The sequence below is a fragment of the Chelonia mydas genome, chromosome 6 (genome assembly GCF_015237465.2).
Source record: "Chelonia mydas isolate rCheMyd1 chromosome 6, rCheMyd1.pri.v2, whole genome shotgun sequence".
Taxonomy (NCBI): Eukaryota; Metazoa; Chordata; order Testudines; family Cheloniidae; genus Chelonia; species Chelonia mydas.
The window spans coordinates 18,995,347-19,023,088 of NC_051246.2; the positions used below are offsets into that span (position 1 = coordinate 18,995,347).

General features: G+C 55.2%; 1 protein-coding gene across 1 annotated transcript; it reads left to right on the forward strand.

Annotated features, from left to right (window-relative positions):
* Positions 1 to 7,255: 7,255 nt before the first annotated feature.
* Positions 7,256 to 25,190, forward strand: LOC122466272. Its single transcript, XM_043549065.1, has 2 exons — positions 7,256 to 7,438; positions 23,582 to 25,190. The coding sequence occupies exons 1-2, from the start codon at positions 7,303 to 7,305 to the stop codon at positions 24,247 to 24,249; spliced, it is 804 nt and encodes a 267-aa protein (XP_043405000.1). The 5' UTR covers positions 7,256 to 7,302; the 3' UTR covers positions 24,250 to 25,190.
* The last annotated feature ends 2,552 nt before the right edge of the window (positions 25,191 to 27,742 follow it).

A 27,742-nucleotide genomic window follows, 5' to 3' on the forward strand; every position in this document is an offset into this window, starting at 1 on the left:
ACCAAGCAGATAAAAATACCATTGCATGTACTGGCAACTGGCAGAAGAGCAGGGAGTTGAGTGACCATTAAGGGGAGACCATTTGAGGGGAAGCAGTGCTGGGGGGGGTAATCTCAGGGTCGGGTGCTATGACACCCTTCTCTTAATATGTTCCTTGATGTGCAAGGAGGAGGTGAAATGCAACCACACACAGATTTGTGGAGGATGCCCAATCTGGGAATATCAGACGCAGGGGAGTGGGGAGCCGATGGCCAAGGGAGCTGGAGAGATCAGAACTGGAAATTTGAGGCCATCAGCTGGGGATCAGCACACAGACAAACTGGGAGGAGGGGGAAGCAGTAGGTAGAGGAAACGGTGGGGGTGGAGTACCGAGTCTGGGAGGTTGGTGCATAGGCTTGGTTCTTCCCCCTGTCCTATAGCTTTGCAGATCTTGTGCCTGGGAACTGAGCCCGGCTGGCTCAGCCAAGGAGTTGTTCCATGGGGCTCAGGACAGCTGTTTGCCAGCAGCAGGAGGGAGGGCACAATGCTGGGCACTGGCAATGAGTAGCTAGTGAGCGGAGATAACTAGTAATGAGGGGATTAGTGGTTATTAAATGGTAATGACTCTGCACTCAGAGCAATAATGGGAAATGGGACACTTCAGAGAGCTTTAATAACCTGTTATCACTCGGCTGCTCTGACTGCTGGGCTGTGCAGACCAGCAGCCTGTAGTTCTGGAAAGCCCTGCGGGAGGAAGGGGCTGCGAGACACCTTCTTAAAGGAGGGCTCGGGACTGGGGTCACTGCACCCTCACTCACATCATCCTGCCTTCTGCAGCATGGGCCTCTCCAGATCGCCGGAAACGCACTGAAAGAAAAGGGTATGAAAGGAAAACGCAGCCCGTGCCATGTGCAGAACACTCTCCAGCCCTGCCACACCCGCAGGGGACAGGTACAGCTCCCCAGCACCGCACCCTCTAGACTGCAGCCCTGCCACACCCGCAGGAGATGGGAACAGCTCCCCAGCACCGCACCCTCTAGACTGCAGCCCTGCCACACCCGCAGGGGATGGGAACAGGTCCCCAGCACCGCACCCTCTAGACTGCAGCCCTGCCACACCCGCAGGGGATGGGAACAGCTCCCCAGCACCGCACCCTCTAGACTGCAGCCCTGCCACACCCGCAGGAGATGGATACAGCTCCCCAGCACCGCACCCTCTAGACTGCAGCCCTGCCACACCCGCAGGGGATGGGAACAGCTCCCCAGCACCGCACCCTCTAGACTGCAGCCCTGCCACACCCACAGGAGATGGATACAGCTCCCCAGCACTGCACCCTCTAGACTGCAGCCCTGCCACACCTGCAGGGGATGGGAACAGCTCCCCAGCACCGCACCCTCTAGACCGCAGCCCTGCCACACCCGCAGGAGATGGATACAGCTCCCCAGCACCGCACCCTCTAGACAGTTACAGCCCTGCCACACCTGCAGGGGATGGGAACAGCTCCCCAGCACCGCACCCCTGCCATACCCGCAGGAGATGGATACAGCTCCCCAGCACCACACCCTCTAGACTGCAGCCCTGCCACACCTGCAGGGGATGGGAACAGCTCCCCAGCACCGCACCCCTGCCATACCCGCAGGAGATGGATACAGCTCCCCAGCACCACACCCTCTAGACTGCAGCCCTGCCACACCCGCAGGGGATGGGAACAGCTCCCCAGCACCACACCCTCTAGACTGCAGCCCTGCCACACCCGCAGGGGATGGGAACAGCTCCCCAGCACCGCACCCTCTAGACTGCAGCCCTGCCACACCCGCAGGGGATGGGAACAGCTCCCCAGCACCGCACCCTCTAGACTGCAGCCCTGCCACACCCGCAGGAGATGGATACAGCTCCCCAGCACCGCACCCTCTAGACTGCAGCCCTGCCACACCCGCAGGAGATGGATACAGCTCCCCAGCACCACACCCTCTAGACAGTTACAGCCCTGCCACACCTGCAGGGGATGGGAACAGCTCCCCAGCACCGCACCCCTGCCACACCCGCAGGAGATGGATACAGCTCCCTAGCACCACACCCTCTAGACTGCAGCCCTGCCACACCCGCAGGAGATGGGAACAGCTCCCCAGCACAGCACGCTCTAGACTGCAGCCCTGCCACACCTGCAGGGGATGGGAACAGCTCCCCAGCACCGCACCCTCTAGACTGCAGCCCTGCCACACCTGCAGGGGATGGGAACAGCTCCCCAGCACCGCACCCTCTAGACTGCAGCCCTGCCACACCCGCAGGAGATGGGAACAGCTCCCCAGCACCGCACCCTCTAGACAGTTACAGCCCTGCCACACCCGCAGGGGATGGGAACAGGTCCCCAGCACCGCACCCTCTAGACTGCAGCCCTGCCACACCCGCAGGAGATGGGAACAGCTCCCCAGCACCGCACCCTCTAGACAGTTACAGCCCTGCCACACCCGCAGGGGATGGGAACAGGTCCCCAGCACCGCACCCTCTAGACTGCAGCCCTGCCACACCCGCAGGAGATGGGAACAGCTCCCCAGCACCGCACCTTCTAGACTGCAGCCCTGCCACACCCACAGGAGATGGATACAGCTCCCCAGCACCGCACCCTCTAGACAGTTACAGCCCTGCCACACCTGCAGGGGATGGGAACAGCTCCCCTAGCGCTGCATCACTGTGGCACCCAGGAGATCAGGGTTACCATGCCTCAGTACTGCCCCCTAGGGAGCCTTATGGAGCAGTCTCCCACCCCACAAAGCACCCCCTGGCACCGCCCAGCACACAGCACTGTCCCGTTATGCTCTAGTCTCCTCCCTGGCAGCCTGCCTGGGGAATTCTCCCCTCTCCGGCGCTGGGTCCGGGATGGCTGTGTCTCCAGGAGGGCCGCCCTCCCGCAGCGTTAACTAGGGATTGGGGAGGGAGCTGCTGGAGCGAGACAGCAGCCCGTCTCCCCGCATCTGGGGGCGTCTGATTTCTGACACCGTCACTTACGCCATTCTAAATCCAGCTCCTGGCTCTTGTGGGGTGGGAGGATTTGCGTCAGTGGGTGACTGTTATAGCTGGGAGAGCGGCAAGGGGGACTCCTGGAACGGGAACCAGCTGCTGCTTGAGTCATGCGTGGAGAAGGCTCCCGCTCAGGCTGGCCAGAAGGGTTTGCAGTCAGTGCTGCCTGCGGCATGATGGGAAGGGCAAGGGGACCTGTCGCTCAGCGTAGCAGGGCATCATGCCTTGTGCTCCCGAGCTCCCCCGGGCTCCAGAGGGGACTGTCATTGAAGCCAAGAGTGGGCCGGAGGGAGCAGGTTCTCTTCTCCATCACTCTCCCACTCCCCTCCTTCCTCAGGCTCTTTGTACCTCTCCTGCTTCCTTTTCGCCACTGACTCATCCCATCTTCCTCCACTGCCTCACCCTTTCACCTGCCTCCTGGCTCTGGGAAGGACCTGGGACTGGAGCAAGGGAAGAAGATGAGTCTGCAGTCCACCCACGCTGGGGTAAAGGCGAATTTCTCAGGCCAGGAAATGCAGTCGCCCAGTCTCCCTGCTGCAGGAGCTCCAAGGCCCTGCAGACAGAGGAAGGGCTCAGAGCCCTGGAACAGCAGGAGATGGGGCAGGTTGCCAGCTGGAAACAACAGCCCAGCCAGGGACGAGGGACAGGCACAAGTGGGGGGAGCTGCAAGAAGTGTCTTGGAACCCAGCCCCCCTCCTCCCAGGACTCTGCCATGGGCTATCCCAGACAGGTGTCCGGGAGTCACAGACTCCTAGGCACAGAGAAGGCCTCTCAACCCATCTGGCCCATTTCTCCCACTCCCCTGAGCCCTGGACCCCTGAAAACGTTCTCCCTGTAAGGTGAGGGCAGGAGCGCCTTTTTCTCCTTCCTGATGTTTTTTTTTTCTAGCTCTGCCAGAGAGTGGGGCTGGGGGCGATATTTACCCAGGACACTGCCGAGCTCCCCCATCTCGGTTTCCTAAGGGAGAAGGACTCGCTGCCTGGTGTGTGTGTGTGTGTGTTAGCCCCCGCCCCCCAATTGCATTTGGGGGCAGGGGATCAATCTGGGGAGGCCCATCTGCCTCCCTGTCCTTGAGCCCTCAGGTTTGCGCTAGTCCCTGCTGCTCCCATGTGGCCCCTCTCTGTTTCAGGAGCGCTGCTCCAGCTGGCAGCCGGCCACCTGTGGTTTCTCTAGTGCGGCTGGGAGTGTGAGACATTGGAGGGGAAAGTGCACTGGTGCGTTGTTCCAGATGCTGTAGTGTGGAGGACGAGGCAGGTGAAGCAGAACAGACAGGATGGACTGCCAGGCAGAGGAAGGAGAATACAGCGCCATAGAGACAGGAGAGTTCCCCGTTTGAGGCATTACAAACTAACTTTCCTTTTACAATGGGCTTCTTCACTGTGTCGCTGACGGGGGACCCTGCTAAGGACACTGGGCTAAGTCACTCTGTTCTGTATGGCAGGCACAGCTCTGTCTCGCTGATCGTAAACGTGTATTGGGTGAAAACTGGACAATGCCCCTTTAAAATCCCAAGGAGTTCTGGGAATTCTGTCTGCCACATAAGAAGGCCTAGAAAGGGAGCACGGTTTTCTTGGGTTCCCGCCTTGGTGGACAGGACTCTAGGCTCAGAGCTGCTCTGTTTCAATGAGCGGTTTGGTGAGTGAGCTGTGAAAAGGTTTTGCTGAGCACCTAGGAATGCAAAGCTGCCACCTAATCATCTCATGCCTGGCGGGTGTCTGCAGGGAAGGGCTTTGATGGGACAATGCCACTTCCGCTTCCTGTTGTGCAGTACAAGCCGTGTTCCCTGGTGACCTTCCTCCCTGCTGCTACCCCTGCTCTGGGCACCGTTCAGCGTTGCTCTGTGGCCACAACCCCCTCATGGGGGATACCCCAGAGTGAGGGATCTCTGGGCACAAGCACACAGCTGCCTTTGTCAGTCACAGTCCCCTATGGCAGGGGGTGGAGCTGGAAGAGGGCCAATTTGGAAGGCAGCAGGTCAGGGGTGTGGTCAGGGTGTTCCTGTGCCCTGGCAATTCTTCAAAACTCCCCAAGGGCTCCATGAAGCAGGGATGTAGGGCAGCCCCTGCCACAGGGGAGACTCAAGCTGCATTGCCTCTGTCCTGGTACTCGTAGCGGCATAGGGATCAGTCCAGGCCGCTCTCCCCCATGCAGGGATAGAGCCAGTGGTGAGCTGGAGCCGGTTCGCTAGAACCGGTTGTTAAATTTAGAAGCCCTTTTAGAACCGGTTGTTTTTTAGAACCGGTTGTTCCGCGAGGGACAACGGGTTCAAAAAGGGCTTCTAAATTTAACCGGCCAAAAGTGGCGCCTTAGGTGCCGACTCCATGGGTGCTCCAGCCCTGGAGCACCCAAGGGGAAAATTTGGTGGGTGCAGAGCACCCACTGGCAGCTCCCCGCCCCACCCCCGGCCCCAGCTCACCTGTGCTCCGCCTCTGCCTCCTCCCCTGAATGCGCCGCCCCGCTCTGCTTCTCTGCCCCCCCAGGCTTCACGCGAATCAGCTGTTCGCGCGGGAAGCTGGGGCAGGCTGAGAAGCAGGCCACGGCTTCCCGCTCAGGCCCAGGGAAGCAGAGCGGAGGTGAGCTGGGGCCGGGCGCGGGGTGGGGAGCTGCTGGTGGGGGCTCTGCACTCAGCAAATTTCCCCGTGGGTGCTCTAGCCCCGGAGCACCCAGGGAGTCGGCGCCTAAGGTGCCACTTTTGCTGTGATCAGTGTGGGGAGCGGCTGCTCTCCCTGCTCCCCCCCAGCTACGCTCCCCCGCCCCTAGGAGCCGGAGGGACCTGCCGGATGCTTCCTGGGAGCTGCCCCAGGTAAGCACCGCCAGGACTCCCCACCTCACCCCCTGGCAAGTGCCTCTGGCTCTTAGGGGTGGGGTGGGCACCCACTATGGTGGCCCACGAGACCCTCCTGCCTGTTTCTGGGGGCAGTCAGGGGACAGGGGTGGATGGGGCAGGGGTCCTGGGGGGGGCATCAAGGAACGCGGGGGGGTTGGATGGGGCAGGAATCCCGGGGGGCAGGGGTGGGCAACGACCCCCTCGTGGGGTGAGGAGGGAACCCGTTGTTAAGATTTTGGCAGCTCGTCACTGGATAGAGCGCCATGAAGGCAGGAGAATGTTTAGTAAGGTCTCTGCCGGGGGAGCCCATCTGTCTGTGCTGAGCTCTGTGTGGTGCGAAGGCCGGTTGGCTCTGGTGCAGCAGTGGCATCCCCTTCCCAAGAGATGTCCCAGCAGGAATGAACTCCGCTCCCTGTGGGGAGCTAAGCTCAGGCATGCGGTTACCTGTGGCCACCTTTAAGGGATCAGTGTCCCATACTCATGGAGTCTAATTCTGTCACCTCTTCCCATGATGTCCTGCTCACTTAATTCGCTGAGCTATAGTGCCTTTCAAGTAAACGCATCCTCTTGCTCTGCTGTATGATGTGAGCTTGTTGCATGGCAGAGGGGCCTTTAACTGCTATTGTTAGAGCTGTGAGGGTCTCCCATCTTCCACCAGCCAGTCCAGGAGGGATGCTTTTCTGTCAGAGCCTCTTGCCGGATCATAAAGTTGTCCACTTTGTAAAATAAGGACCCACACGAGGCACGATTGGCTGCCCATGTTACCCAACAGATACCTGGCTGGTTAAAATCCTGCTTGAGTGTTTGGTACGCTGGTTTCAAGTATCTTGAGAGCTGCATCTGGACACTGTCATTCTCTCTCTTCTCCAGACCCTAGGGCCTGTAGCAGATGCCTGGTAATTTTCCCCCCTTGGTTTTAATTCCTCCTACCTTTCCCCGAGCAATCTCTATTGTGTCTCGCTGCTTAGCACATGTGGAGCGCCATATGGCCATCAGCTCTCAGGCTTGACAGAGGCTCTTAGAAAGCAGAGAAAAACGATTCCCTCCACTGCAGGAATGGCTGGGTGACATTGTATGGGCTGTGTTACACAGGAGGTCAGACCAGATGATCTAATGGTCCCTTCTGGCCTTAACCTCTGTCAACCAATTAATCATCACAGCACGCAATGTCTTACTTAGGTAGGTGTCATCCCGTGTTTCTGCTGGCTGCCTGAAATTACCTGCCTGCATCCACGTTCAAGCATCCAACATTCTGGGGTGCTGAGCTCCAGCTGGCCTCAACTAGAGTTGAGTTCTCAGCATGTCTGAACACTGGCCTTGTGTTTAGATGCCTAAAGATGGGTTTCCCAGATCTAAACTTTTGGCTCTTGTAAATACTTCTGATCCCCGCCCTCTAACTCTGCTTCTGTTTTCTCTTCTACACAAATTCGCCCTTGCCCTTCCCAGACAAAAGACCCCGATGGGCACTAGCTGCTCAGATGAGTTGGTCATACCCTGCCATTTTATTAAAGCATCTGACTTCCTTCAGACAAGTTCTCCTGAGCTGGGATGAATCCGTTCACATAGGGCTTGGATCTGAGTCCATTCAGGAATTGGTGCCTTGTGGAATCTGGAGTAAGTCATGAAAGATGGAGCCATCTCCAATCTCCTCAGTTGCCTCCTTTCCACCTTCAAAGCAGCCAAGCTTTCCTCAGAGCTGCTGCACCCTGGGCACTGAATGAGGCAGGGATCCTGTATGAAAACTAATAAGTGACCATGCAATTAAGTACTGTATCATAATGCATAAGGGAGGCTGAACTAAGGTGGCATGGGCAATGGTATATTCTGGCATTTCCAGACCTTTCAGTGCTTGACTTTGCATCCTAAATAATGCCCTTTAAATGTTTGTGTCCATAGTTAGTTATAGTATGGTAATGCCAAACCTCAATCAGTGCCCTGTGGCACTGGATGCTGTACAGACTCATAATTCGTGTCAGTCCCTGCTCCAGAGAATTTACAATCTAAATAGACAAGACAGATTTATTATCCTCAGATGGGGAATTGAGGCCCAGGGAGGCCAAGTGACTTTGCCAAAGTCACACAGGGCGCATGTGGTACAGGTTGGATTTGAACCCAGGTCTCCTAAATTCTAAGCTAGTGGTTTAACCACTCAGCATCCTGCGTTTAGAGGAGCTGTGGGGAGCAGATCTGCTTCTCCGTCCTTTCTCGAGCGGAACACAACGAGGCAAAATAGCATGAGGAAAAATACAGTAGAAAATGGCCAAATTGGACTCATTTAAAGTGCACCTCACTGTCTGCCTGGTGTTCATTATCACCTTCCCTGTTAGGTGCGGAGGCTCCAGCTAAGCCCTGTTAGAGGGGGGGAAAGGAGGCTGCTAGCCGGGTTAGGATAGGCTCCCTCCTATTTCTGTAAGCACTCTGTTCTGGCCAAATGCTCCCGTCCTGCTGGAAAACAAAGTTAAGACCATGTCCAGTAAAATTAATGAGGTGGATAAGCATGTGACAGCTCCTGAGAAAGGACCTGGTGGCTCTGAAGAGCTCACACAGGCCTGCAGGAAAAAAAATATGCCAAGACTCCCAACAACTTGGATTGTTAACCCCTTCACTGGCGGGGAAAGATGGCCTGGTGGTTACAACAGCTGAGTAGGACTCAGCTGGGGGTTCATTACCTGGATCTCTCACCACCTCCTTGTGTGATCTTGGGGAAGTGACTGATTCTCTCTGGGCCTCAGTTCCCCCTCTGGGGACAGTAATGCTCCCTTTGTCTAGTTAGAGTATAAGCTTTTTGGGGTTGGGATTTCATCTCTCTGGAAAAGGGGGGGATGTCTGTCTGGATGAGAACATAAACTTTGGGGGTTGTTTCTTGCTATGTGTCTGTGCAGCACAATGCAACCCTGATCTTGTGTGAGACCTCCACTTGCCTTAGTAATATCAATAATAACTTCTTTATTGAAAATGGAATAAACCGTATATAGTGTATTGGGAAAACAATATGGTGTCAACATCTCCTGCGTGCAAGAATGTGCCATTGCACATATTTGCCCCTAAGATAGGTTGCGGTTTGTGGATAGCTTCATAACTGCTACAAGTTGGCTTTCTGTTCTGCACTGTTACACTTCTGACAAAGATGCTGAGGTAGCTGCTGTTCTGCGAGACAGCTGATGCGACATGTTACACACACACCCACACACCTGCCGCAGCAGTTTTATTTGTGTTTGGTTGTTTCCCTTAATGTAAAACTAAGTTGATTCTGAAGGGCTTGGTCTTTACAGAGAAGACTGCTCCAGTCATTAGGGTGCTAGCCTATAACTTAGGAGACGTCGGTTCTTCCTGACTTTGCTATAGGATCCCTGCAGGATCTTGATATCCCTATCTGTGGAATGGAGATAGTCGTGCATCCCTACCACATAGGGGCATTGTGAGGCTAAATATGTTGAAGATTGTGAGGTGATGGGGCAAATCCCACTGATAGATTGGTAGCGTTTTTCATACACCAACTCTACAGGTCGTGACCCATTTCAGAACGCTTGTGCCTCTTTTAGATTGTAAACTATTTGGGTCAGGGACTGTCACTTAGGATGATACAGCACCTAGCACAATCAGCCCCTGCCTGCCTGAGGCATCTTGGCACCAGCCCAATACAACTAATGACAAGCGTGCAGCATACATCTGTTAGTACCTTAACTTTCAGGGCAAAAGGTATTAGACGAGGGAGGGTTCCACTGACACGTGTACATATGCCAAGGAGACTAGTGCATTCTGACGGAGGTAAGCAAGGAGACAGGAGGACAAAATAGGATATTTTATTTACTGTAGGTTATCAGTAACTTCCCCAGATGTAGCTGCTCCCCTATCTTGCCCTCCCTTTCCTTTCTGAAATTAAACCCATGAAAAGGTTTGGGGTTGTTTGTTTTTTTACAATGGAAAAAGACTAGAACTGGTCAGAAAATGACAATTAAAATATCAAAATACTTATGCCGAAAACTGAAAAATAGCAATTTGGAAACTGTGCTGCCTCTCCTCATGGGAGTTGTAGTTCAGATGCCTCCTCCCTTCTGAGTCTCCTCAAGAGGCCAGCTCCCTGGTCTCACACTACATATCCCATGATGCACTACAGTCTCCCCTTATGGTGACGAAAAGGTTGCATCCTGGGAATTCCTGGCCTTGGTGCATCATAGGAGATGTAGTCCAAATAGGGAGCCCGCTCCCTAGAGGCGAATGAGGCCATGAAGCAAGCTAACTACAACTCCCATGAGATACTGTGAAAACATATTCAGATAAAAATATTTTGGTTTTGGGGACCTTGGTTTTTTTCCCCCAAAACAAATCAAAATTTTCTGTGGAAAGCAAAGATTATTCTTGAATAATGTTTTGTTGAAAAACAGTATTGACAGAATTTTCAACCAACCACAGCAAATTCCTTTCTCTAACCTTCCCTTAAGACAAAACAGCTGAAAGAATTTTACTAAAACATTCCCTATCCCTGCATCCCTCACCAAAAATAAGTAACCTTTGGACAGAGCCCAGGCTGGAAAATGTCAGGCCCAAAGGTGAATGTTTCAGAAAGTTCTGAGTGGTTGAAGACAGAGGTTAGAACAGACTCTGCTTATTCCATTGTGAGTTAGCTGGGCTCTGATACGAATGATTAGCTCTCACTAGCACTTGGGGAAGGTGGGTATGAATCATTTTCCCTGTTGTACAGGTGGGAACTGGAGGCACAGAGAGATTAAGTGACTTGGCTAAACTCACAGAGTCAGTTGTAAGGCAGGTAGAATCCAGGCTTTCCAACTCCCAGTCCAGCGTTTATATCTCTGTGTGGATTGTCTTCAGGAGCAACTGAATGGAGTCGGGTACAGGACACCTGACTGAAACCCCCAGCAGAGTGTGTTCCAGGCTAAAGTGATCTGGAGTTCTGGACACCTAGGTTCTCAATGGGGTTAAGCTATATGTGATCAAGGCTAACTCGATCTAGAGGGCTGAGCCAGCCTGCATCCTGGCACACATCTCAACCTAGGCTAGAATGTGGATTTTAAACGGTTAGGCCCCCTACCCAATGACCAGACAAGTGGCATTTAGTTAGCCTGCCCCTGTTAAAAAAAGACACTGGGCCAAGCCCCAAACCTCCCCCAGTGCCAATGCTGTTCTTCTCCAAGCTCATCTCACCTTTAAAACCATGGTTTGAACCAGCTCAGCAGGGGTGGTGCCTCACCTTGAATCCTGCAGAATGGGGGATCTGGGGATCAACACCCAGCACAAGGACTCCCCAGGTCAAGTCCTTGCTGGGCCCTGAACTTTCTGTGCTTCTGTGTGGGAAGCTCTTCGGGAAGCAGGAGGCCGGGCTGAGTTGGGTTTGTGGATATCTGGCTGCAATTGCAGTGGATGAGGTTCTGAGGGGAACCCCAGCTGAGGTGTGATGGGAGACTGGGAGTCTGAAGTGTCCACATGGAACTGAAGGCAATGCCCAGCGAAGTAAGATGAATTCATGGACAGTCCCCTGAAGAGGCTCCCTGGGACAGATCTAGGCTCGGGTGAACTGGATCCCCAGAAGCCTTTGTAAGGGACCATTTTGGGAGCTCTCAGTGCTATTTCTAATGGATTCCCTTCCTCCCGAATCGTGACAGTACCTAAGAGCGGTGAGCATGAGCTCTGCAATCAGAGGGATTCCGATGGACACGGGTGAAATCTCTACCCAGAACGATGCTTCTCTAAGGCAGCTCTGGACTTCCAGGAGCTGGATCCTCACGTTGCCTGCCTGAGATCCAGCTGAGCAGGAGGAGAGGGACATAGGAGTGAGCTGGGAATGGAAGCTCGAAGCAGAGTCTGCAGCATTTCCCATTCCTGCCTGGCAGCCTCCCTTCGAGAACAAGGAGCTAACTCAGGCCTTGTGGGGGATGGAGCAAACCCACTGGGGTGAATGGGAATGGAGCCCCCCCATCCTTCCCATCATGCTGCAGGCAGCACTGACCGCACACACTCCTGGCTGGCCTGAGCGGGAGCCTTTTCCACGCGTGACTCAAGCAGCAGCTGGTTCCCATTCCAGGAGTCCCCCCTTGCCGCTCTCCCAGCTATAATAGTCACCCACTGACGCAAATCCTCCCACCCCACAAGAGCCAGGAGCCGGATTTAGAATGGCGTAAGTGACGGTGTCAGAAATCAGACGCCCCCAGATGCGGGGAGACCGGCTGCTGTCTCGCTCCAGCAGCTCCCTCCCTACTCCCTAGTTAACACTGGCGGAGGGTGGGCCTCCTGGAGACACAGCCGTCCCGGACCCAGCGCCGGAGGGGGAGAATTCCCCAGGCAGGCTGCCAGGGAGGAGACAGAGCACAACGGGACAGTGCTGTGTGCTGGGCAGTGCTTTGTGGGGTGTGAGACTGCTCCATAAGGCTCCCTAGGGGGCGGTACTGCTGCTCAAATAAATTGGTTAGTCTCTAAGGTGCCACAAGTACTCCTTTTCTTATTGTAACCCTGATCTCCTGAGTGTGCCATTGTGATGCAGTGCCGGGGATCGCTTGGCAGGAGAGACGTTGAGGAGAAACAGACAGTGTTTGATAATTACGCAGTGCAGCATAATACTCTGTAGGGGACAGCATTGGGAGTCATAACACATTTCCTTTACAGGTGTTTATCCCCTGCCATCTTTTTATCTAGCTGCTATGAGGGTAGGTATCTGAGGCTCTTGGGGCAGGTGTCTGAGCTTCTTTTATGAGGAGGAAGAAACCATCTACGCATCCCTCTTGGATAGAAGGGTCTTGGAATAGGCAAGCAATGACACCTGGTTGCAGCTAATATTCAAGACTGCATCTCTGATCAATAAAGGAGTGCAGAGACAGCTCAGCTTTTCAGAAGGGTGGGACAGCTGATGAGCAGTGCAAAGAGCTGGAGGGGATACTGGCTAGATAGGTTTCTAAGGAGTGGGAGAGGTCAGAAGTCCTTTCTCTGTGCTTTCAGGGGCCCCTGTCAGGTGCCCGTATGTGCAGGCCTGGATCCCCTGGGTGCTGAGCCAGCACCCAGGGGAGATCCCTGTGTATACACACCCTGCATGGGCTGCTGCCACAGGGAGCCAGCTGCTCTTTATCAGTCCTGCCTTGCAGCTGCCAGTTACCCCCATGAATCACAGTGCCCCGTCCTCCTCTAATCAGCTTTTCCCTTCCTCGCCTGGCATAATATTTGTTGTCAGCGAGTGGTGTTTGGCACTGACAGCCCGGTGAATAGATGCGTGTGGGGGTGTGGGGAGGCGGGCTTCTCACCCCACATGGGCTCCTGTCTGACAGGGCAGATTATACGCTGCTTGCTCACTTTAGGTAGCGAGAGAAGCTGGTGACAAAGGTAATTAGCCCTGTTCCCTCTGCCTGCCAAGCCGCGCGGTGGAGCTGGAAAGCACCACTCCGCAATGAGATTCCCACGCATCAGAGAGCAGACAACAGACATGTGGCCCCAGGCTGTCCCACACTGTGCTCTCGCTCCCACCCTCCCTGGGGGACAAAAGCAGGTGGCAGAGCCGAGCTGGCTCCTTGGATTGGCAGCCAGGGGGCCCCTCCCCACAGGGTCACACTGCACCCAGAGGAGAGGGGGAGTGAAAGTCCCTGCCCCGGCCTGCTGAAATTTAGTAACTAGCATGAATCCCAGAGCAGGACTGAGTTGCGATTGAGGCGTGGGTTATTTGACCCTTCTCGTTGGCACAATTGCCCTCTGTCTTTTTCCCCATGTGCATGTTATGACGCTTCCCCCAGCTCATTCGGAAGACCCCTTCATTCTCCCCTTTGAAATCCCGCTAATAGACCAACTTCTGCCCTGTTGCCTCTAGTGAATTAAGTAGACCTGAACAGAAAATCCCTCTGATTGTTCCCCTGTTCCTGGACTTAGAGCTCCTCAGGGCTGGGGCCATCCCTTCTCATGTGTGCCCCATATGTGCATCACAGTAAATCCCAAGGGAAATGAGCACAGCGCAATGAAACCACTTCTAAAACTCCATGTGCCCTAGCCAACAGACGACACTTTCACATCTCCCTATCTGCATATATCCTTGTAAAGGCATGGCAACTCACCCCTACAGCGCCTCCTGCTGGTCATTGGGGATTAGCTCTTTTCCAGCATAGAGCTCCCTCTGCAGGCTGGGGAATCTGCCACAGCTCTGGGCCCCATGTCCCTCACAGACCCCAGTGCCCCTTTCTATGGGGTTCTGCCCCCTGGCAGTATCCCCACACTCTGCCTCTTGGTCTCCCCTTCCTGGGGAACCCCCAACCCACTATCCCCACCTTGCCTCAGTCTGGGCTACTGACAGTCATCACCAAGCCCCCACTCCCTAGGGCAGACTGCAGTGTAAAGGCCACTCATCACAGGCAAGGGGGTTCAGACCTGCTGCCTTCTTTTGCCTCCCAGTACCTCTGTGGGCCTTGGACCAGCCCCTACAGCCTAGAGTGCCCCCGCTCAGCCTGCTCCTTCCCCAGCACTGCATCACCCTCAGTACCCTGTCTGTCTGTCTGTCTGGAGAGAGACTCCTTGGGCCTCTGGCTCACAGCCTTTTTATACAGGCCAGCTGGGGCCTGATTGGGGCATGGCCCAGCTGCGGCTGCTTCCCCAGTCAGCCATCCCCAGCCACAGCCCTCTCCAGGGCTGCTTTTAACCCCTTCTATTTTAGGAGTGGGGTAGCCCCCCCACCCCCAATCTGTCCCTACTTCCCTGCTCTCTCTAAGTGGCATGTAGACGCCGCTTGCTTATGTAATGCCCCTTCCTGCCTCACTGGGCTAGCCACAGGGCTCCAAGCCAGGATAGCTCAGTGGTTTGAGCATTGGCCTGCTAAACCCAGGGTTGAGAGTTCAATCCTTGAGGGGGCCATTTAGGGATCGGGGCAGAAATTGGGAATTGGTCCTGCTTTGAGCAGGGGGTTGGACTAGATGACCTCCTGAGGTCCCTTCCAACCCTGATATTCTATGATTCTATGACCTCTGGAACTAAAAGAATGAACTTCTATTGCTTCAGCTAAAGGATTGGCTTCATCAGTGGGGAAACAACAGGAAATGCATAAACCAGCCATGGGAGAAAGACAAAGAGCCACGCTCTGCCAGCATGGGTTACACTTAGGGCATGTCTACGCTTACCGGGGATCGAAGCTGCAGCAACTGCTGCACTGGGGGGTCGATCTAGTGAAGACCCACTAAATCAACCGCAGATCACTCTCCCATCGACTCCGGTATTCTACCGGAACGAGAAGCATAAGGTAAGTCGACAGGAGAGTGTCTCCCATCGACCCAGCGCAGTTTACGTAGCTGGAGTTGCATAACTTAGGTCAGCTTACCCCCGTAGTGTAGAGAAGGCCTTAATCTCCTTCCTTCTCTGTTCATGAGACCAGCCCATCCCTATCTAGCCAGATCTCCAAAGCCCATGGAAGTGCATAGTCTTTGGATCCAGCCCTATCATCCCACCCATTGTACAGATTCTAGCTGCAGACCACAGAGGCCTGCACCACCTTCTCCAAAACACACTCATCACCTTACCTGTCCCACACAGAGGACTTGCTCAGAGCCCATGGTGATGGGCGCTGGTAAGAAGCTAGGCAGATAGAGTGCGCACACACACATTTGAAACACCTGACATAGGCACTGGTATACATCATGTGGGCAGCACACCCTAAAGGGGCGATTGGAGCATAGCAGGGGCCAGGGCAGATTAAGGGTATTTGTGAAAATTTAGTTCTCAGTTTCGAGACTTTTCAAGCTTTGGTTTAGCAATGTTATGCAATGGTCCTTAGCTGGATATTTCTTGGCTTTTCAGGCATTTGGGTTTTCTAATAAGCCCAGTGTTCTAATGAGGCTTTTAGCAGAAGCAATTACTACGTCTTTACAGTCTTCGCTGTTTCTTAAGGCAGTTTGTGTCTGGAACAATCCAATGGGTCTCAGTGTTTCGACACAGACTGAGCTGTGTGTTCTGTGCAGAAATGGGTATTTCACGGCTGTGAGCACAATCTTTTGCAAACGAGACTGAAGAGCTACCACAGGCAGTTGTGCCACTTGAAATGGTGAGAAATCCAGTCAAGGCCCTCCCTTTTAACAGGACGGCAAGACCAGCAAAGAGTTTACAACAGGGAGGAGAGTCCTGCCATGCAGACAGGGGAGCAAGCAGCTAGCTAGCAAGGGAAGGGCAGTGGGTAGGAAACCATTGGCCAGCCAGAAGGTGAAGAGAGGCGGTAGGGGTGTGTGTGCCAAAAGGGGGTTAGCTTGGTAGGATGGATGAGGAGGAGGCTAAGACTGGCTTTCCCAAGCCTAAGTGCAAGGATCTGAGACACGACTGGTCGTGCAAACAGTGGCACGCTCACGTTTTTGGTCCCAAGGAGCCCGGGCACCCACTTTCACTAGCCATGCGTGGCACAGCGCGTGGCGTTGTTTGAACTGGAGCCTTCGCTCACAGGCTGTGAGGCCAGGGCTCTGTGCTGAGACTCTGCTGTTGGCCTCCCAGCTGCCAGCCCTGGTCCTACATTACTGAGTGACTGGTGAGCCACCAATATAGATCCCTCCTGGGACCTGATCCTCTTTTGCCAGGTACACTCATAACCCAGAATCACAGGCCTTGCACCTCAATGTTCTGAGGCCATGCTAAGAAGGAGGCCTGTGCGGGGTGTGCCTGCCACGGCAGGGGTATAGAGCGCTGTCAGGAACGGGGGCTGTAAGAGGAAAGGTTCAGGCTTGATGCTGGGCACAGGCTCTTGTCCCAAGAGAACCTGTTACGTGAGGCCACAGGAGCAGAGCGTCCAGGGAGCTATGGGGAAAATGACCCAGGTGTTAGGAATAAACACCAGCTGGGTTTCTCCTGCGTGTTCACTAGTCAGAGGGATCTGCTGTAAGGGGGATGGCAAGGATAAGTGGGCTGGCTGGGGAAGGGAGGCGCAGTTGGGAGCTAGATGGACATGCTGGGTAGGAGCAAGGATGTGGGGTTGGATGGACTGGCTGTATATAGGGACTGGCTCTTTGTGTGTTGGGTGGATGGGCACTAGAACTTGCCATTAATTCTGTATATCCATAGTGTGTTTTCACTCCTGACAGGCTTGGTCCCAATGACCCGGGTTCACTGCTGTAGCATATAGGAATTGGGTAGTATCTTCATAAATGGTCTGAGGGGCGTCTAGTGATCCTCGCTGTCCTTGTTCCAGAAGCCCCCAGGAGCCCTGCAGTGCTGTATTGTACACATGTAGCTAGGCCTTGTGTGTCCTCTCTGCTCAGTAAAGATAGTGACTTGGCCCCCATGGTGCCCATCTGATTCCTTCATGTTATGTACGTTGTGTAAAGAGCAAAGGCCACAACAACCGACTTCCTGGTGCCAGGCTTGGCGCTGAGCTGTGGTCTCCCAGAAGTCACTGGGAAGTAGCGCGGGAGGGTGGCTGCCCCTCGGTGGTTGCGCCACTTGCACACATCCCTGATTGCCATGGCAATGACGTGTCTCTCGCCCAGGACTGCCAGACCTCAGCCATGGCCCCAACAGCCACGGCTGGAGCAGGAGGGGTGGAGATGGCTTCTTCCCCTTCTGGCCTGCCCAGCGGAGAGACACCAAGGCCTTCTTCACACACACCTTGAGGGCGACAGGAAACAACTTTCTGTCCAAGCCCACGTGTCCTTCACCGCAGAGGACCCTGGGCCTCCTGAGGAAGAGGCAGGGTTGTGTCAGTCTTCCCATGTCTTCTGGGGCCCCTCAGTACAGGGAGTGAAGTTGTGGGGGCTTCTCAACCTCACAGGGGCCCACCAGGGTGGGCAACAGAGCCCCCCAGGCCTCACGCCTTGCAAGGACCCATTGGGATGGAGAGCAACATCCTGGAGACTTGAGGAGCCACTGGTAGAATGGGACCCAGGGCCTGTTGGGATGGGGCGAGGGAAGCGGGGTTCCTCCTGAGGCAGTGGTAAGTGTCTCTGTCCTGCTGCCTTCTCCCTCAGTGTGTTACTTTCTCCTCTCCTCCTGGGCAGTGCCTAATGGCGCCTCAGAGATGAGGCAGCAGGAAACTCAACCACCATCACTTCATTAGCCTGCTTCTTCGCTAAGGCTCCTAATGTTAGACAGCCGGGCTGCAGCTATGCTGCCTGCCGGGATTTAGGGTGCGCTATGAATGGGGAGGGTGGGGACCGGGAGAAAGGGGAAGAGGCTCATGGGATGCTCCTTCCCAGCCCTGAATCTCGGCTCCTCTACTTGTGCAGGAACAGAGGAGAGAGGGGGGTTCTCTGGGGATCAGGGTGCGTAGCCCTTCAAAGCACTTCAGCAGGATCAGCTACCTCCCCTTCCCAGCCCTGGCCAGGGAGGTAAGTCTCACTGTCCCCATTGTACAGACAAAGGAAACTGAGGCACAGAGCCCCTGTGAGTTGGCCACAGAGGGGCTGGGAGCTAGAACACCTGACTACCAGCCCTGTGTTCAGGCCACTAGCCTTTCCCTCTTCCAGTACCTTAGAGATTCAGAGAGAGTTGGGAGTAAGGAGAGGAGGATGGCGATAACTATGTGTGTGGGGGGTGGGGAGGGGAGATTCAGCTGCCCTGAAATGCAGCAGAGTGGGATGCATGGAAATAACTCCTTAGTCTCCATATGCTCTACTTCCCCTCCAGTCCTGCAACCACCCCACACTCGCTCTAGCGGTGGCTGTGTCCTCCTCTCCATGCCCCAGGGCTGGCTGAGCGGGGTCTGTAACATCCCAAGTTGGGCTGATCACACCGTGGTGTAATGGTGAGTTTGGGAGCCCCGAGAGACTGAGCCTGGGAGCTCCCTTGCATGCAGCTCCCGTTAGCACAGTCCCGAGGGACCCAGCCAACCTTTGCTTAGCCCAGAGCTATAGGTAACTGGAGCTCAGAGAGCAGCGAGGGGTCTTTGAAATACATAGGTAATGGTTGGGTGCCCAAAGATGTATCTGCCTGCTCAAAGCCAGGCCTCTGCCTTGAAAAGGACCTCCCTGGCGGGGTGGGAATGAATGCGCTGGGTATTCCATCTGTGGGTGGGAACGTCCCACTCTACTGTGGAACGGGGTGAGTGCTCAGCATGAGACTCAGTGTCTTCATTCAAACTGGCTGCCTTTGGCATTCAGCGCTCCAACTGCTGCCCTTATTCGAACGTCAGGAGGTAGCTGCCCCAAAATCGGTAGATTTTTATCGTGTCATAAATGTTGGGGCCTTTTTATTGGCTTTCTGGTGCTGGAGCCTTGAGGGGTCACATTTTCAAGCTTTCCTCCACAACCACAAGGGCTAGAAATGTCCTTTTAAGAGAGCAGCTGAGATTCTCATAGAATCACCTGACTCCAGGAGCTGGGGCTTAAAAAGACCAATGGCAAATCTCATGGTAAAGGTATGAGAGTAGCATGGAGGAATGCCAGCAGACACGATCGCTATCCGAGCACACACGCAGTGTGAAGAGTCTTCTTAACGGGGAGTGTAGCGGGACAGTCCCACCCCCAGCTGGCCTCGCGATCATGCAGTGGCCTTTCAGTTTCTGCCGGCTGAGTCATCCCAGAGGGGGCCCCAGCCAAGTTGTATGCGGGAGGCCTCAATCCCTCCTGAGGGCTCCCCTTGTGGTTCTGTTGCTATATGGGAGCAAGACAGGGGGACCTGAGCCCATCCATTCCACCAGAGTCTGACCTGGGCTCTAGAGGTTTGTCACAGGGTCCAGACTTTGTTGATCTACTCCAAGTTACACTTTCCTCTGGGTCACTTCCAGTCAGACAGGAGCTTCTCTGTTTGGGGTGTGGTTGCTGGCTTAGAAAACTCCAATTGGTCTGTTAAGGTCCCATTCAAAGCAGCCTATTTAGGGCTTTCTGCTCCCAAAGGAGGTGGGGGGCAAATCTGCTTCCCCGCTGCTGCAGCAGCCTGAACAACTCTGTAGCCCCTCCTATCCCAGCTTCAGCCATGTTTCATTTTCTTGGGCTACCAATGTCCTTTTAAACCAATGGTTTTCATCCAGGGGTACCTGGAGATCTTCCAGGGGATACATCAACTCCTCTAGATATTTGCTTAGTTTTACAACAGGCTACATAAAAAGCACTAGCAAAGTCAGTGCAAACTAAAATTTCACCCAAAGACTCATTTATAACTACTCTATCTACTATACACTGAAATGTAAGTACAATATTTATATTCCAATTGATTTATTTTATAATTATATGGTAAAAAGGAGAAAGTCAGCAACTTTTCAGTAATAGTGTGCTGTGACACTTTTGTATTTTTATGTCTGATGTTGTAAGCAAGTAGTGTAAGTTAGGTGAAACTTGGGGGTATGCAAGATAAATCCCGTTCCTGAAAGGGGTACACTATGCTGGAAAGGTTGAGAGTCACTGTTTTAAACTATTAGCCTATAGTGCTTAGTCCTGCCTCAGTGCAGGGGACTGGACTAGATGACCTATTGAGATCTCTTCCAGTCCTACGTTTCTGTGATTCTGATCCTCCACTGGGAGCACGTGGGCCTCCCTAGCCCAGTATGGCTCTGTACCTTGCCCTGGTTTGGTGGGAGGGGTTTGTAAACCCCTATCACAGGGAGGGAGGCTGATTTTGTGGCTGAAGAACTGGGCTGGGATTTAGAAGCTATGAGTTCAATTCTCAGCTCTGCCACAGCCTCTCTGTGAGTGTGGGCAAGTTCTTTTCAAAAGTGCCTAGGTTGGTGGGTGCTGCCCATGAGTCTCTCAGTGAAAGCTGGCTACATCTAGGTACCTATATAGGTGTGCTATTTTGTGACAGGGTTTGAGCCCTTGAAAATTGAGCTCCTAATCCCTTAGGACCTCAGTGCCTCATCTGTAAAATGGGTATAAGAATCCTTTTGTTTTCCCACTTCTTGTCTATTTGGCTTGTGGGCGCTGTGGGGCAAGGAGCGTCTCTCACTCTGGGTTTGCCCGGCACCATGTGGCCCTGACCTCTGTTAATGCTGGTGGGCACTACGGCCATGGAAGCAATAGTGCTGGTTGGGAAATCTCCAGAGGCCCATGTGTGATGATTGGACATGGAAATTTGCTAGCCAAGGGAGAGGTTTTTAGAGCGAGCAACTGGAAATAGGGGCTGAGACTGAAGTGCCCCCTTGCCCAGAGCTCTAGGTCTTGCAGGTCTGTCACACACCCGTTGCTAGGAGTAACCCGCTCTGCTCCTGGAAACCCTGCTTGCTCCTTCCCTGCAACTGAAGGGAACTAAAGAGGCCCCGTGTTCATTAGGCAGTCCAGGCGCAGTGCACAGCCGGCGCCCCCCTGGAAATGGAGCGGGCGAGAAAGCACTCGCAGCCATGCGGGCACATCGGCTACTAAACCAAAGGGTAGGAACAGTCTGAAAGCTCCCCCTGCTGGGCACATTAGGGAACTTCTGGCTGCCACCAATGGGCTCAGAGGCCGATTCGAGCAGGATCCTTGGATCATGACCTAGCAGCCAGAGAGGCCAGCAGGGCAGGGCAGTGTGGCAGGTCAGGGTGCAGTTCACAGCCACCTGAGGGCTGGTCCAGACTGTCTCACTTGTGAGGGAGCTCACTGGGGAGTGGAAGGAAGACCCAGGGGCTTGGCAGGATAGCGAGGGGGCACCTCTGCTAGCTTAACAGCCGTCAAGGGAGGTGCAGAATGTGGGAGGATCCAGATCCTGGTTCGTTATCCCAGCTAGTGAGGCTGAGCCCTTGGGCAAAGAAAGAGCCTTCAGGGAGACCAAACAAGGGACTGACAGATTCAGGCTCCTTGCCCAGCTCTGCCCCGCCAGGCTGCTTCCACTCCACATCCATTCAGGCCCAAGCGCTTGCTTGCTTGCTCTCTGTTCTGCCCAAGCCCTGCCCTGGAGGAGTCCGTCTGCTGGTGTGATGGCGGGGGATCCACTCTCCAGGCTCATTCCCGCCTGGAATGCCCTGGCCCCAGCACGGACTGTGAATGTCTCTGAGATACCTGGGGTTTGATGTTGTTATCCCCTGTCACGTCCTATCGAGCCGGCCTCTGGCCCTCGCGGAGGGTCATCTCTCTGTCTGCCCCTCCCTCCCTGGCCCAATAGCTCCTGCTCTGCCTGGCTTGGCCGAGCTCGTCGTCTGGCGCTGAGGCAGGAAACGGAGGCACCAGGGGAACGGCAGGCCGCAAAGAGAGGGCCTGTGTTTTGAAGGGCAGTCCCCACACTGCGTGGCATGGCGGATAATCCCATGTGACGTGACGCACATGGAGTGTGACTGAATGAGGTCCAGGGATGGCGATGCCAAAAGCACCTGATTAAAGCAGCCCTCACCCACTGCTGCCTTGCGCCATTGTTCGGCCCAGCTCTGGATGTGCACACGCCTGCCTGCTTGGGGGTGTGGGTGTGGCGGGGCATTAGTGCTGTCAGGGGGTTGGGACTGGGGCGGGAGTGATAACAGTGGGTGTTTGAGACAAATGGGAAGGGGGAGCGAGAGGGCTGGGTGAGGGAAGGGGGGATGTGAATGAGCACCCAGCGCGTGATGGCTCGGGAGGATGTGAGAGCTGACCCAGTGTGACGGACTGACCCAACTGCAAGGGATCCACCATTTCAATACAGAGCTCGAAGGGCCGGATCCCAGCTGGCACCAGTTGCCTTAGCTCTATTGACTCCTGTGGAGCTACGCCGATTTACCCCACCCTGGCCCTCCCTGTTGCCACCCTGACCTTCTCCCTAATTCCTTGGGACCTCACTGGTGCCTCATTAGCAAAGGGGGTGCCCAGCTACCTCTCTCCGGTGGAGGAGCATTGCCCAGTACCCCGCTGTCGCTTGTGCAGGGCACTGCCATGCTGGAGGTGTGCTGTTGCCAATGGTCCCCTGGTGGTCCTCCCACTAGACTGGCCGTGAAGGAAGAAGTGGACGACTAGCCCCGAAAGGGGACGGGAAGAGCCAACAAGAAATTACAAGAAAACAAATATCTCACACCCGACTGAGAACAGCCTCAGGAATCTTCCTGAGCAGGAGCCAAACTCTCCTTCACAGCCTGGTGCCACTGAAAAAGCAACAGGAGACTGACAGGCTCAGTCTGATAATCCCTGTCGACCGCACTGGTAAACCCAGCTTTGCAGTGCCCAGGAGTCATTGCCACCTGGCTGGCGTCTGGCCTGTGGGGAAGGCAAATACCCAAAGCAACCTCTGGGAAAAGAATGTTACTGGTTGCAAAGTCAAGCACTCAGACGTCAGGAAATGCCCAAAGTCAGGTTGCCCATGCAGCCATTAATCCAGCCCCCTTGTGTGGCTGCATTATGAGACAGCTTTTAATTACATGCTCACATCCCCCAAGCCGGGGTAACCTTACCCTGCTCTTACAGTTCGGCACAGAACCAGCAGGCAGGACTCTAGGGGACAGAATGAGAAGCTGACCCATCTCTTGCCCACTCCCACTGCCCCTCTAAGAGCTGAACTCGTAGTCTCCCTGGGGTACCCACAGCTCGCTTGAACTGCCATCAGGGGCTCTGGGGGACTGGCATCAGTCAGCGGGAGGGATGGGAGGCAGCCTAGAAGCCAGCGCAGTGAGGTCCCAGGAAGCAGTGGTGACTTGAGGCAGCTGGAGGGAGCGGGTGATCCAAGGAGCCGCATCGACTGGGACCAGGTAGCGGGGAGACATCAGAGCAATGGTGCCACCAGGGACACCAGCTGGACCCTTTCACTGGGCAGGCTCAGCAGAGAGAGCAAGGGCAGAATAGGCCATAGAGACTGAACTCCGCAGCCAGACCTAGAGATGGCCCCTGCATGGAGTGGGGAGGCCCATTGGGCTGAATTCATCACCGCAGCTGGGCTGAACTCCGTGGGGTGCACAGGAAGAGCACTGGGTTTTTGCTACCAAAGCATCTCCTCTATTTTCAGGTTGCCAGGCACCTGTATGGCCCTCGGCCCTGATCGCTGCAGTCCATGGGCTGCCCCAACTGGCACCTGGCTGCCAGCAGCCTGTAGAGGAATTCACCACGGATCAGACGGATCAGATCTGTCTGAGTGACCAGGGGTCAGCCTATTGCAGAGCTGGCAGGGCCGTGGGAGGAAGCCATCCCTGTGCTAGGGTTAGGGGCTGTCAGACACCGCTTGCTGGCACTAAATGCACTTCAGGTCAAACAAGAAATGGAAAACGCTCCATTGTGAGCACCCCACAGCTTCAGCGCCCAAGGGCGGAAAAGGCACATGGCCGCAAGCCAAGACAGCACCCTCCTGTTTCAGGTGTCAGACAGCGGCAGCCCAGAGAGAATCTGATCAGCCAGCAGGATCTTACACAGCGAAAAGAGACTTGGTCTCGCCCCAGCCCGCGGTGCCGCCGTGTGGGCAAAATCAAAACTTTGCAGATGGCTTTACTGCTTGTGAGACTCTGGTTGTGGTGCTGGGGTGCTTACAGTGACTGTGAACATGCTGTTTATCGCATCAAGGCACCCACCTCCAGCACTGTGTATGGAACCAGCCAGCGAGTGCTGGTAATAACAAAGATAGTGGCCAGCCCACGAGCGCAGCCTCTCACAGTTCCAATTGCCCTGCTGCTCGGGATCTGATCGAGGACATGTCAAGAGCTACAGGTTCACTTCCTGCGACTGCCCTGCCAGGACAGACCGTTTTATAAGCAAACCGATATCCGCCCCAAAATAACCCTGCCTGTGTTGCGTCATCAGGGTAAGATTTGTGGTTGCTTCCAGTAAGACATTAACTTAATGCATGAAATATGATTTCAGGCCGCTGTTGCTGGTTGGATGCGGTGCGTGTGTGTGTGTGAGACAGGAGCTGTGAGTGGAAAATCACTTCTGGTGGTGGTAGCACTTCTCACTGGCAAAAGCTTATTAAAAAAGGGGGGGAAATCTGAAACTGGACAATTAGCGCCCCAAGGGCCGAGCTCTGTTACATATCAGAACCATCCTGCTGTCCCCCCTCCCCCCCGCACACCAGAGCAGTGACAGACCCAGTACAGTCTGTGCTGAATGTTGCATTCTGCATTAGGAGATCTGTCCGGATTCCCACCCAGTGCTTTGTCCAGGAGCCTGCCCACTGATCCATGATCCCCAAAGACACCAGTCGCTGCTCATTTAATGTTTTAAAGACAGGGGCTGGGGCTGGAGGAGTCGGAGCATTAATCTCTTTTTCTCCTGCTACAGCTGGGAGACAGGGCTGCCTCCCCAGCCAGGTCAAGGACCAGAAAGAGTGTGGTCAGTCCCTGCAGGAATGCCCCTGGGGAGGGGAGGGTGCGAAATGCTCACACATTGCACTATGCCCTCATGTAAGCCACCCCAAAAGTGGGGGAGGAGATGGCACTGTGAGTATGCTCCCCTTCCACACTGCTTCAGCACCGGCCTGGCTCTGCAAGAGCATCCAACCCTGGAGAGCCACCAATTGCCCAGTGCCGCATTGCGACTGCCTGCTTGGGCCTGTCTGATGAGGTCAACAGATCCCGAGACCCCTACGTCCATTATGTTCCGTGGGAGGGGACCTGAAGGTGACAGGAAGAAGGTACCAAGGCAGAGTGGGATGGGTAGAAGGAGGACACATGGCAGCTTGAACTGGCCCCTCCCCAAGGAGGGCTTTCAGCTCCATTGTGGGGCCTCCTCAGCTGCGTGGAGTGTAAAAGCTGGCTGGGGAGCTGCTCAAAAGGAAGTGAATTGAATGGGGCTCTTGAGTCCCAAGCTGCTGCCGTAAGGGGGCTGAGCTTTTGGGGAGCAAGCGAGGGGTCAAATAGTCCAGGGAACCTTAAAAGAGAGAGATGAACAATGAACTTATTCAGAGCAGCGGAGCGAGGGGATCTATGGGCCAGAGCCTCCAAGGTGTTTAGGTATTTGCTGATTGCCGTGGGAGTTAGGCCCAGTGATGAGCTGCCAAAATCTTAACAACCCATTCCCTCCTCACCGCAAAAGGGGGTCGTTGCCCGGCCCTGCCCCCCGGGACTCCTGCCCCATCCAACCCCCCACGTTCCTTGACGCCCCCTGCCCCCTCCACCTTCCTCCACTGTCCCCTGACTGACCCTGGAACCGGGCAGGAGGGTCTCGTGGGCCACCATGGTGGGTGCCCGCCCAGCCCCTAAGAGCCAGAGGGACCTGCCGGGGGGTGAAGTGCGGAGTCCCGGCGGAGCTTACCTGGGGCGGCTCCCGGGAAGCATCCGGCAGGTCCCTCTGGCTCCTAGGGGCGGGGGAGCGTAGCTTGGGGGGGAACAGGGGGAGCGGCTGCTCCCCACACTGATCACATCAAAAGTGGCGCCTTAGGCACTGACTCCCTGGGTGCTCCGGGGCTGGAGCACCCACGGGGAAAATTTGGTGGGTGCAGAACCCCCACTGGCAGCTCCCCGCCCCGCCCAGCTCACCTCTGCTCCGCCTCCGCCTCTGCCCCTGCCCCTGAACGCGCCACCCCACTCTGCTTCTCCGCCCCCCGGTTTCCCACAAATCAGCTGTTCGGCGGGAAGCCAGGGAGGGCTGAGAAGCAAGCGGCAGCTTTGTGCTCAGGCCCAGGGAGGCGGAGGTGAGCTGGGGTGGGGATCGGTTCCCCTGCACCCCCGGGTTACCTGCTGTGGCATGGATGGCCCTCCTCGCGCCCCCTCCCCCTCCCCCAGCTCACCTGCGCCTCCGCCTCCCTGGGCCTGAGCACGAAGCCGCCACCTGCTTCTTAGCCCTCCCAGGCTTCCCGCGTGAACAGCTGATTTGCGGAAAGCCGGGGGGGCGGAGAAGCAGAGCGGGGCGGAGCGTAACTCAAGGGCGGAGGCAGAGCAGAGGTGAGCTGAGGCCGGGGAGGGGAGCTGCCGGTGGGGGCTCTGCACCCACCAAATTTTCCCCTTGGGTGCTCCAGCCCCAGAGCACCCACGGAGTCGGTGCCTAAGGCGCCACTTTTGTCCGGCTGTTAAATTTAGAAGCCCTTTTAGAACCGGTTCTTCCTCGCGGAACAACCGGTTCTGAAAGGGCTTCTAAATTTAACAGCCGGCTCCAGCTCACTCCTGGTTAGGCCCTTTTGAGGAGCTGGGCCTCAGAGCCTTTTCCCTGCTGTTTTCTCTTCGCCTTTTCGCAGGGATTGCTTTTTGGAGTGGAAGGATAAATTGCTTCACTGCTTTCAGTATATTTTTTTAATTGAAGGTGACATGGCAAATGAGCTAGATTCCAGCCCTGCTACCCCGCCCCCAGGGGGGTGCATTAATGGGCCATCGCTGGACTTCTCAGTGCCCCAAGGCTGATTGAGGCCCGCAGTGGAGCAGCTCCGTGCTTTATCGGTGCTTGTTGAATGACATATTGAAAGCGCAATGAATCTGGCCACTCACCTTGCTTACTTCTGCATGCCCAGACCCGCTTCCAGGGGGCCAGCATGGGGCGAAGGAAGGGGGCACTTACTCCTCCTTATGGCCCTACGCGGCCAAGATAGTTTAGTGTCCAAGAACGGGCTAGGCATTTACAAACCTAACACAATGCCCTGGGGTGGGTCTGTGCATCTCTGGATTTACAGCCAAGAATCCTTACTGCAGCCTGAGCTAAAAGACCCAGCTGTGTTATCACAAAGCCAGTTAACAGGCTCCTAAACTGCAACCATATCCAGCCACCAGGGGTAGGGGTGGGTCAAGGAGCCACACGTGTAAGTGTGGGTCATACAAGCATAGACCGAGAGCGGCTCCTCCCTCCCCCAAATGAAAAGCTTATAATCTAAATGGGTGAACACACGGACAAAGAAGTATCGGGGAGGGAGGGGAGGGGGTGTGTGGCCAGGAAGGGAAGCAGCACCCCTTAGTTGTTATTTCAGTTATTCCAAGCTGATTTTCCTTTCTCTGCCCATTGGAGGTAGTGTGGTCTAGTGGATAGCTCAGTGGGGCGGGACTCAGAAGACCTAGGTTCTGTTGCTGGCTCTGCCACTGGCCTGCTGAGTGACCCTGGGCAAGTCACTTCACAACCCCGTGCCTCAGTTTCCCCATATGTAAAATAGGGGATAATGATGCTGCCCTCCTTTGTAGAGCACTTTTGAGATCTGCTGGTAAAATGTGCTAGGGATTATTATTGATCATCTGCCATGGGCCACCTTACCTATCATCCC

Bases quoted from the DNA above. Each gene is read 5' to 3' on its own strand.
- LOC122466272 (XM_043549065.1), top strand. From the start codon at position 7,303: ATGAGTTGGTCATACCCTGCCATTTTATTAAAGCATCTGACTTCCTTC. The intron at 7,439-23,581 runs GTAAGTCATGAA...CTCTATTTTCAG, and splicing joins GGTGCCTTGTGGAATCTGGA to GTTGCCAGGCACCTGTATGG.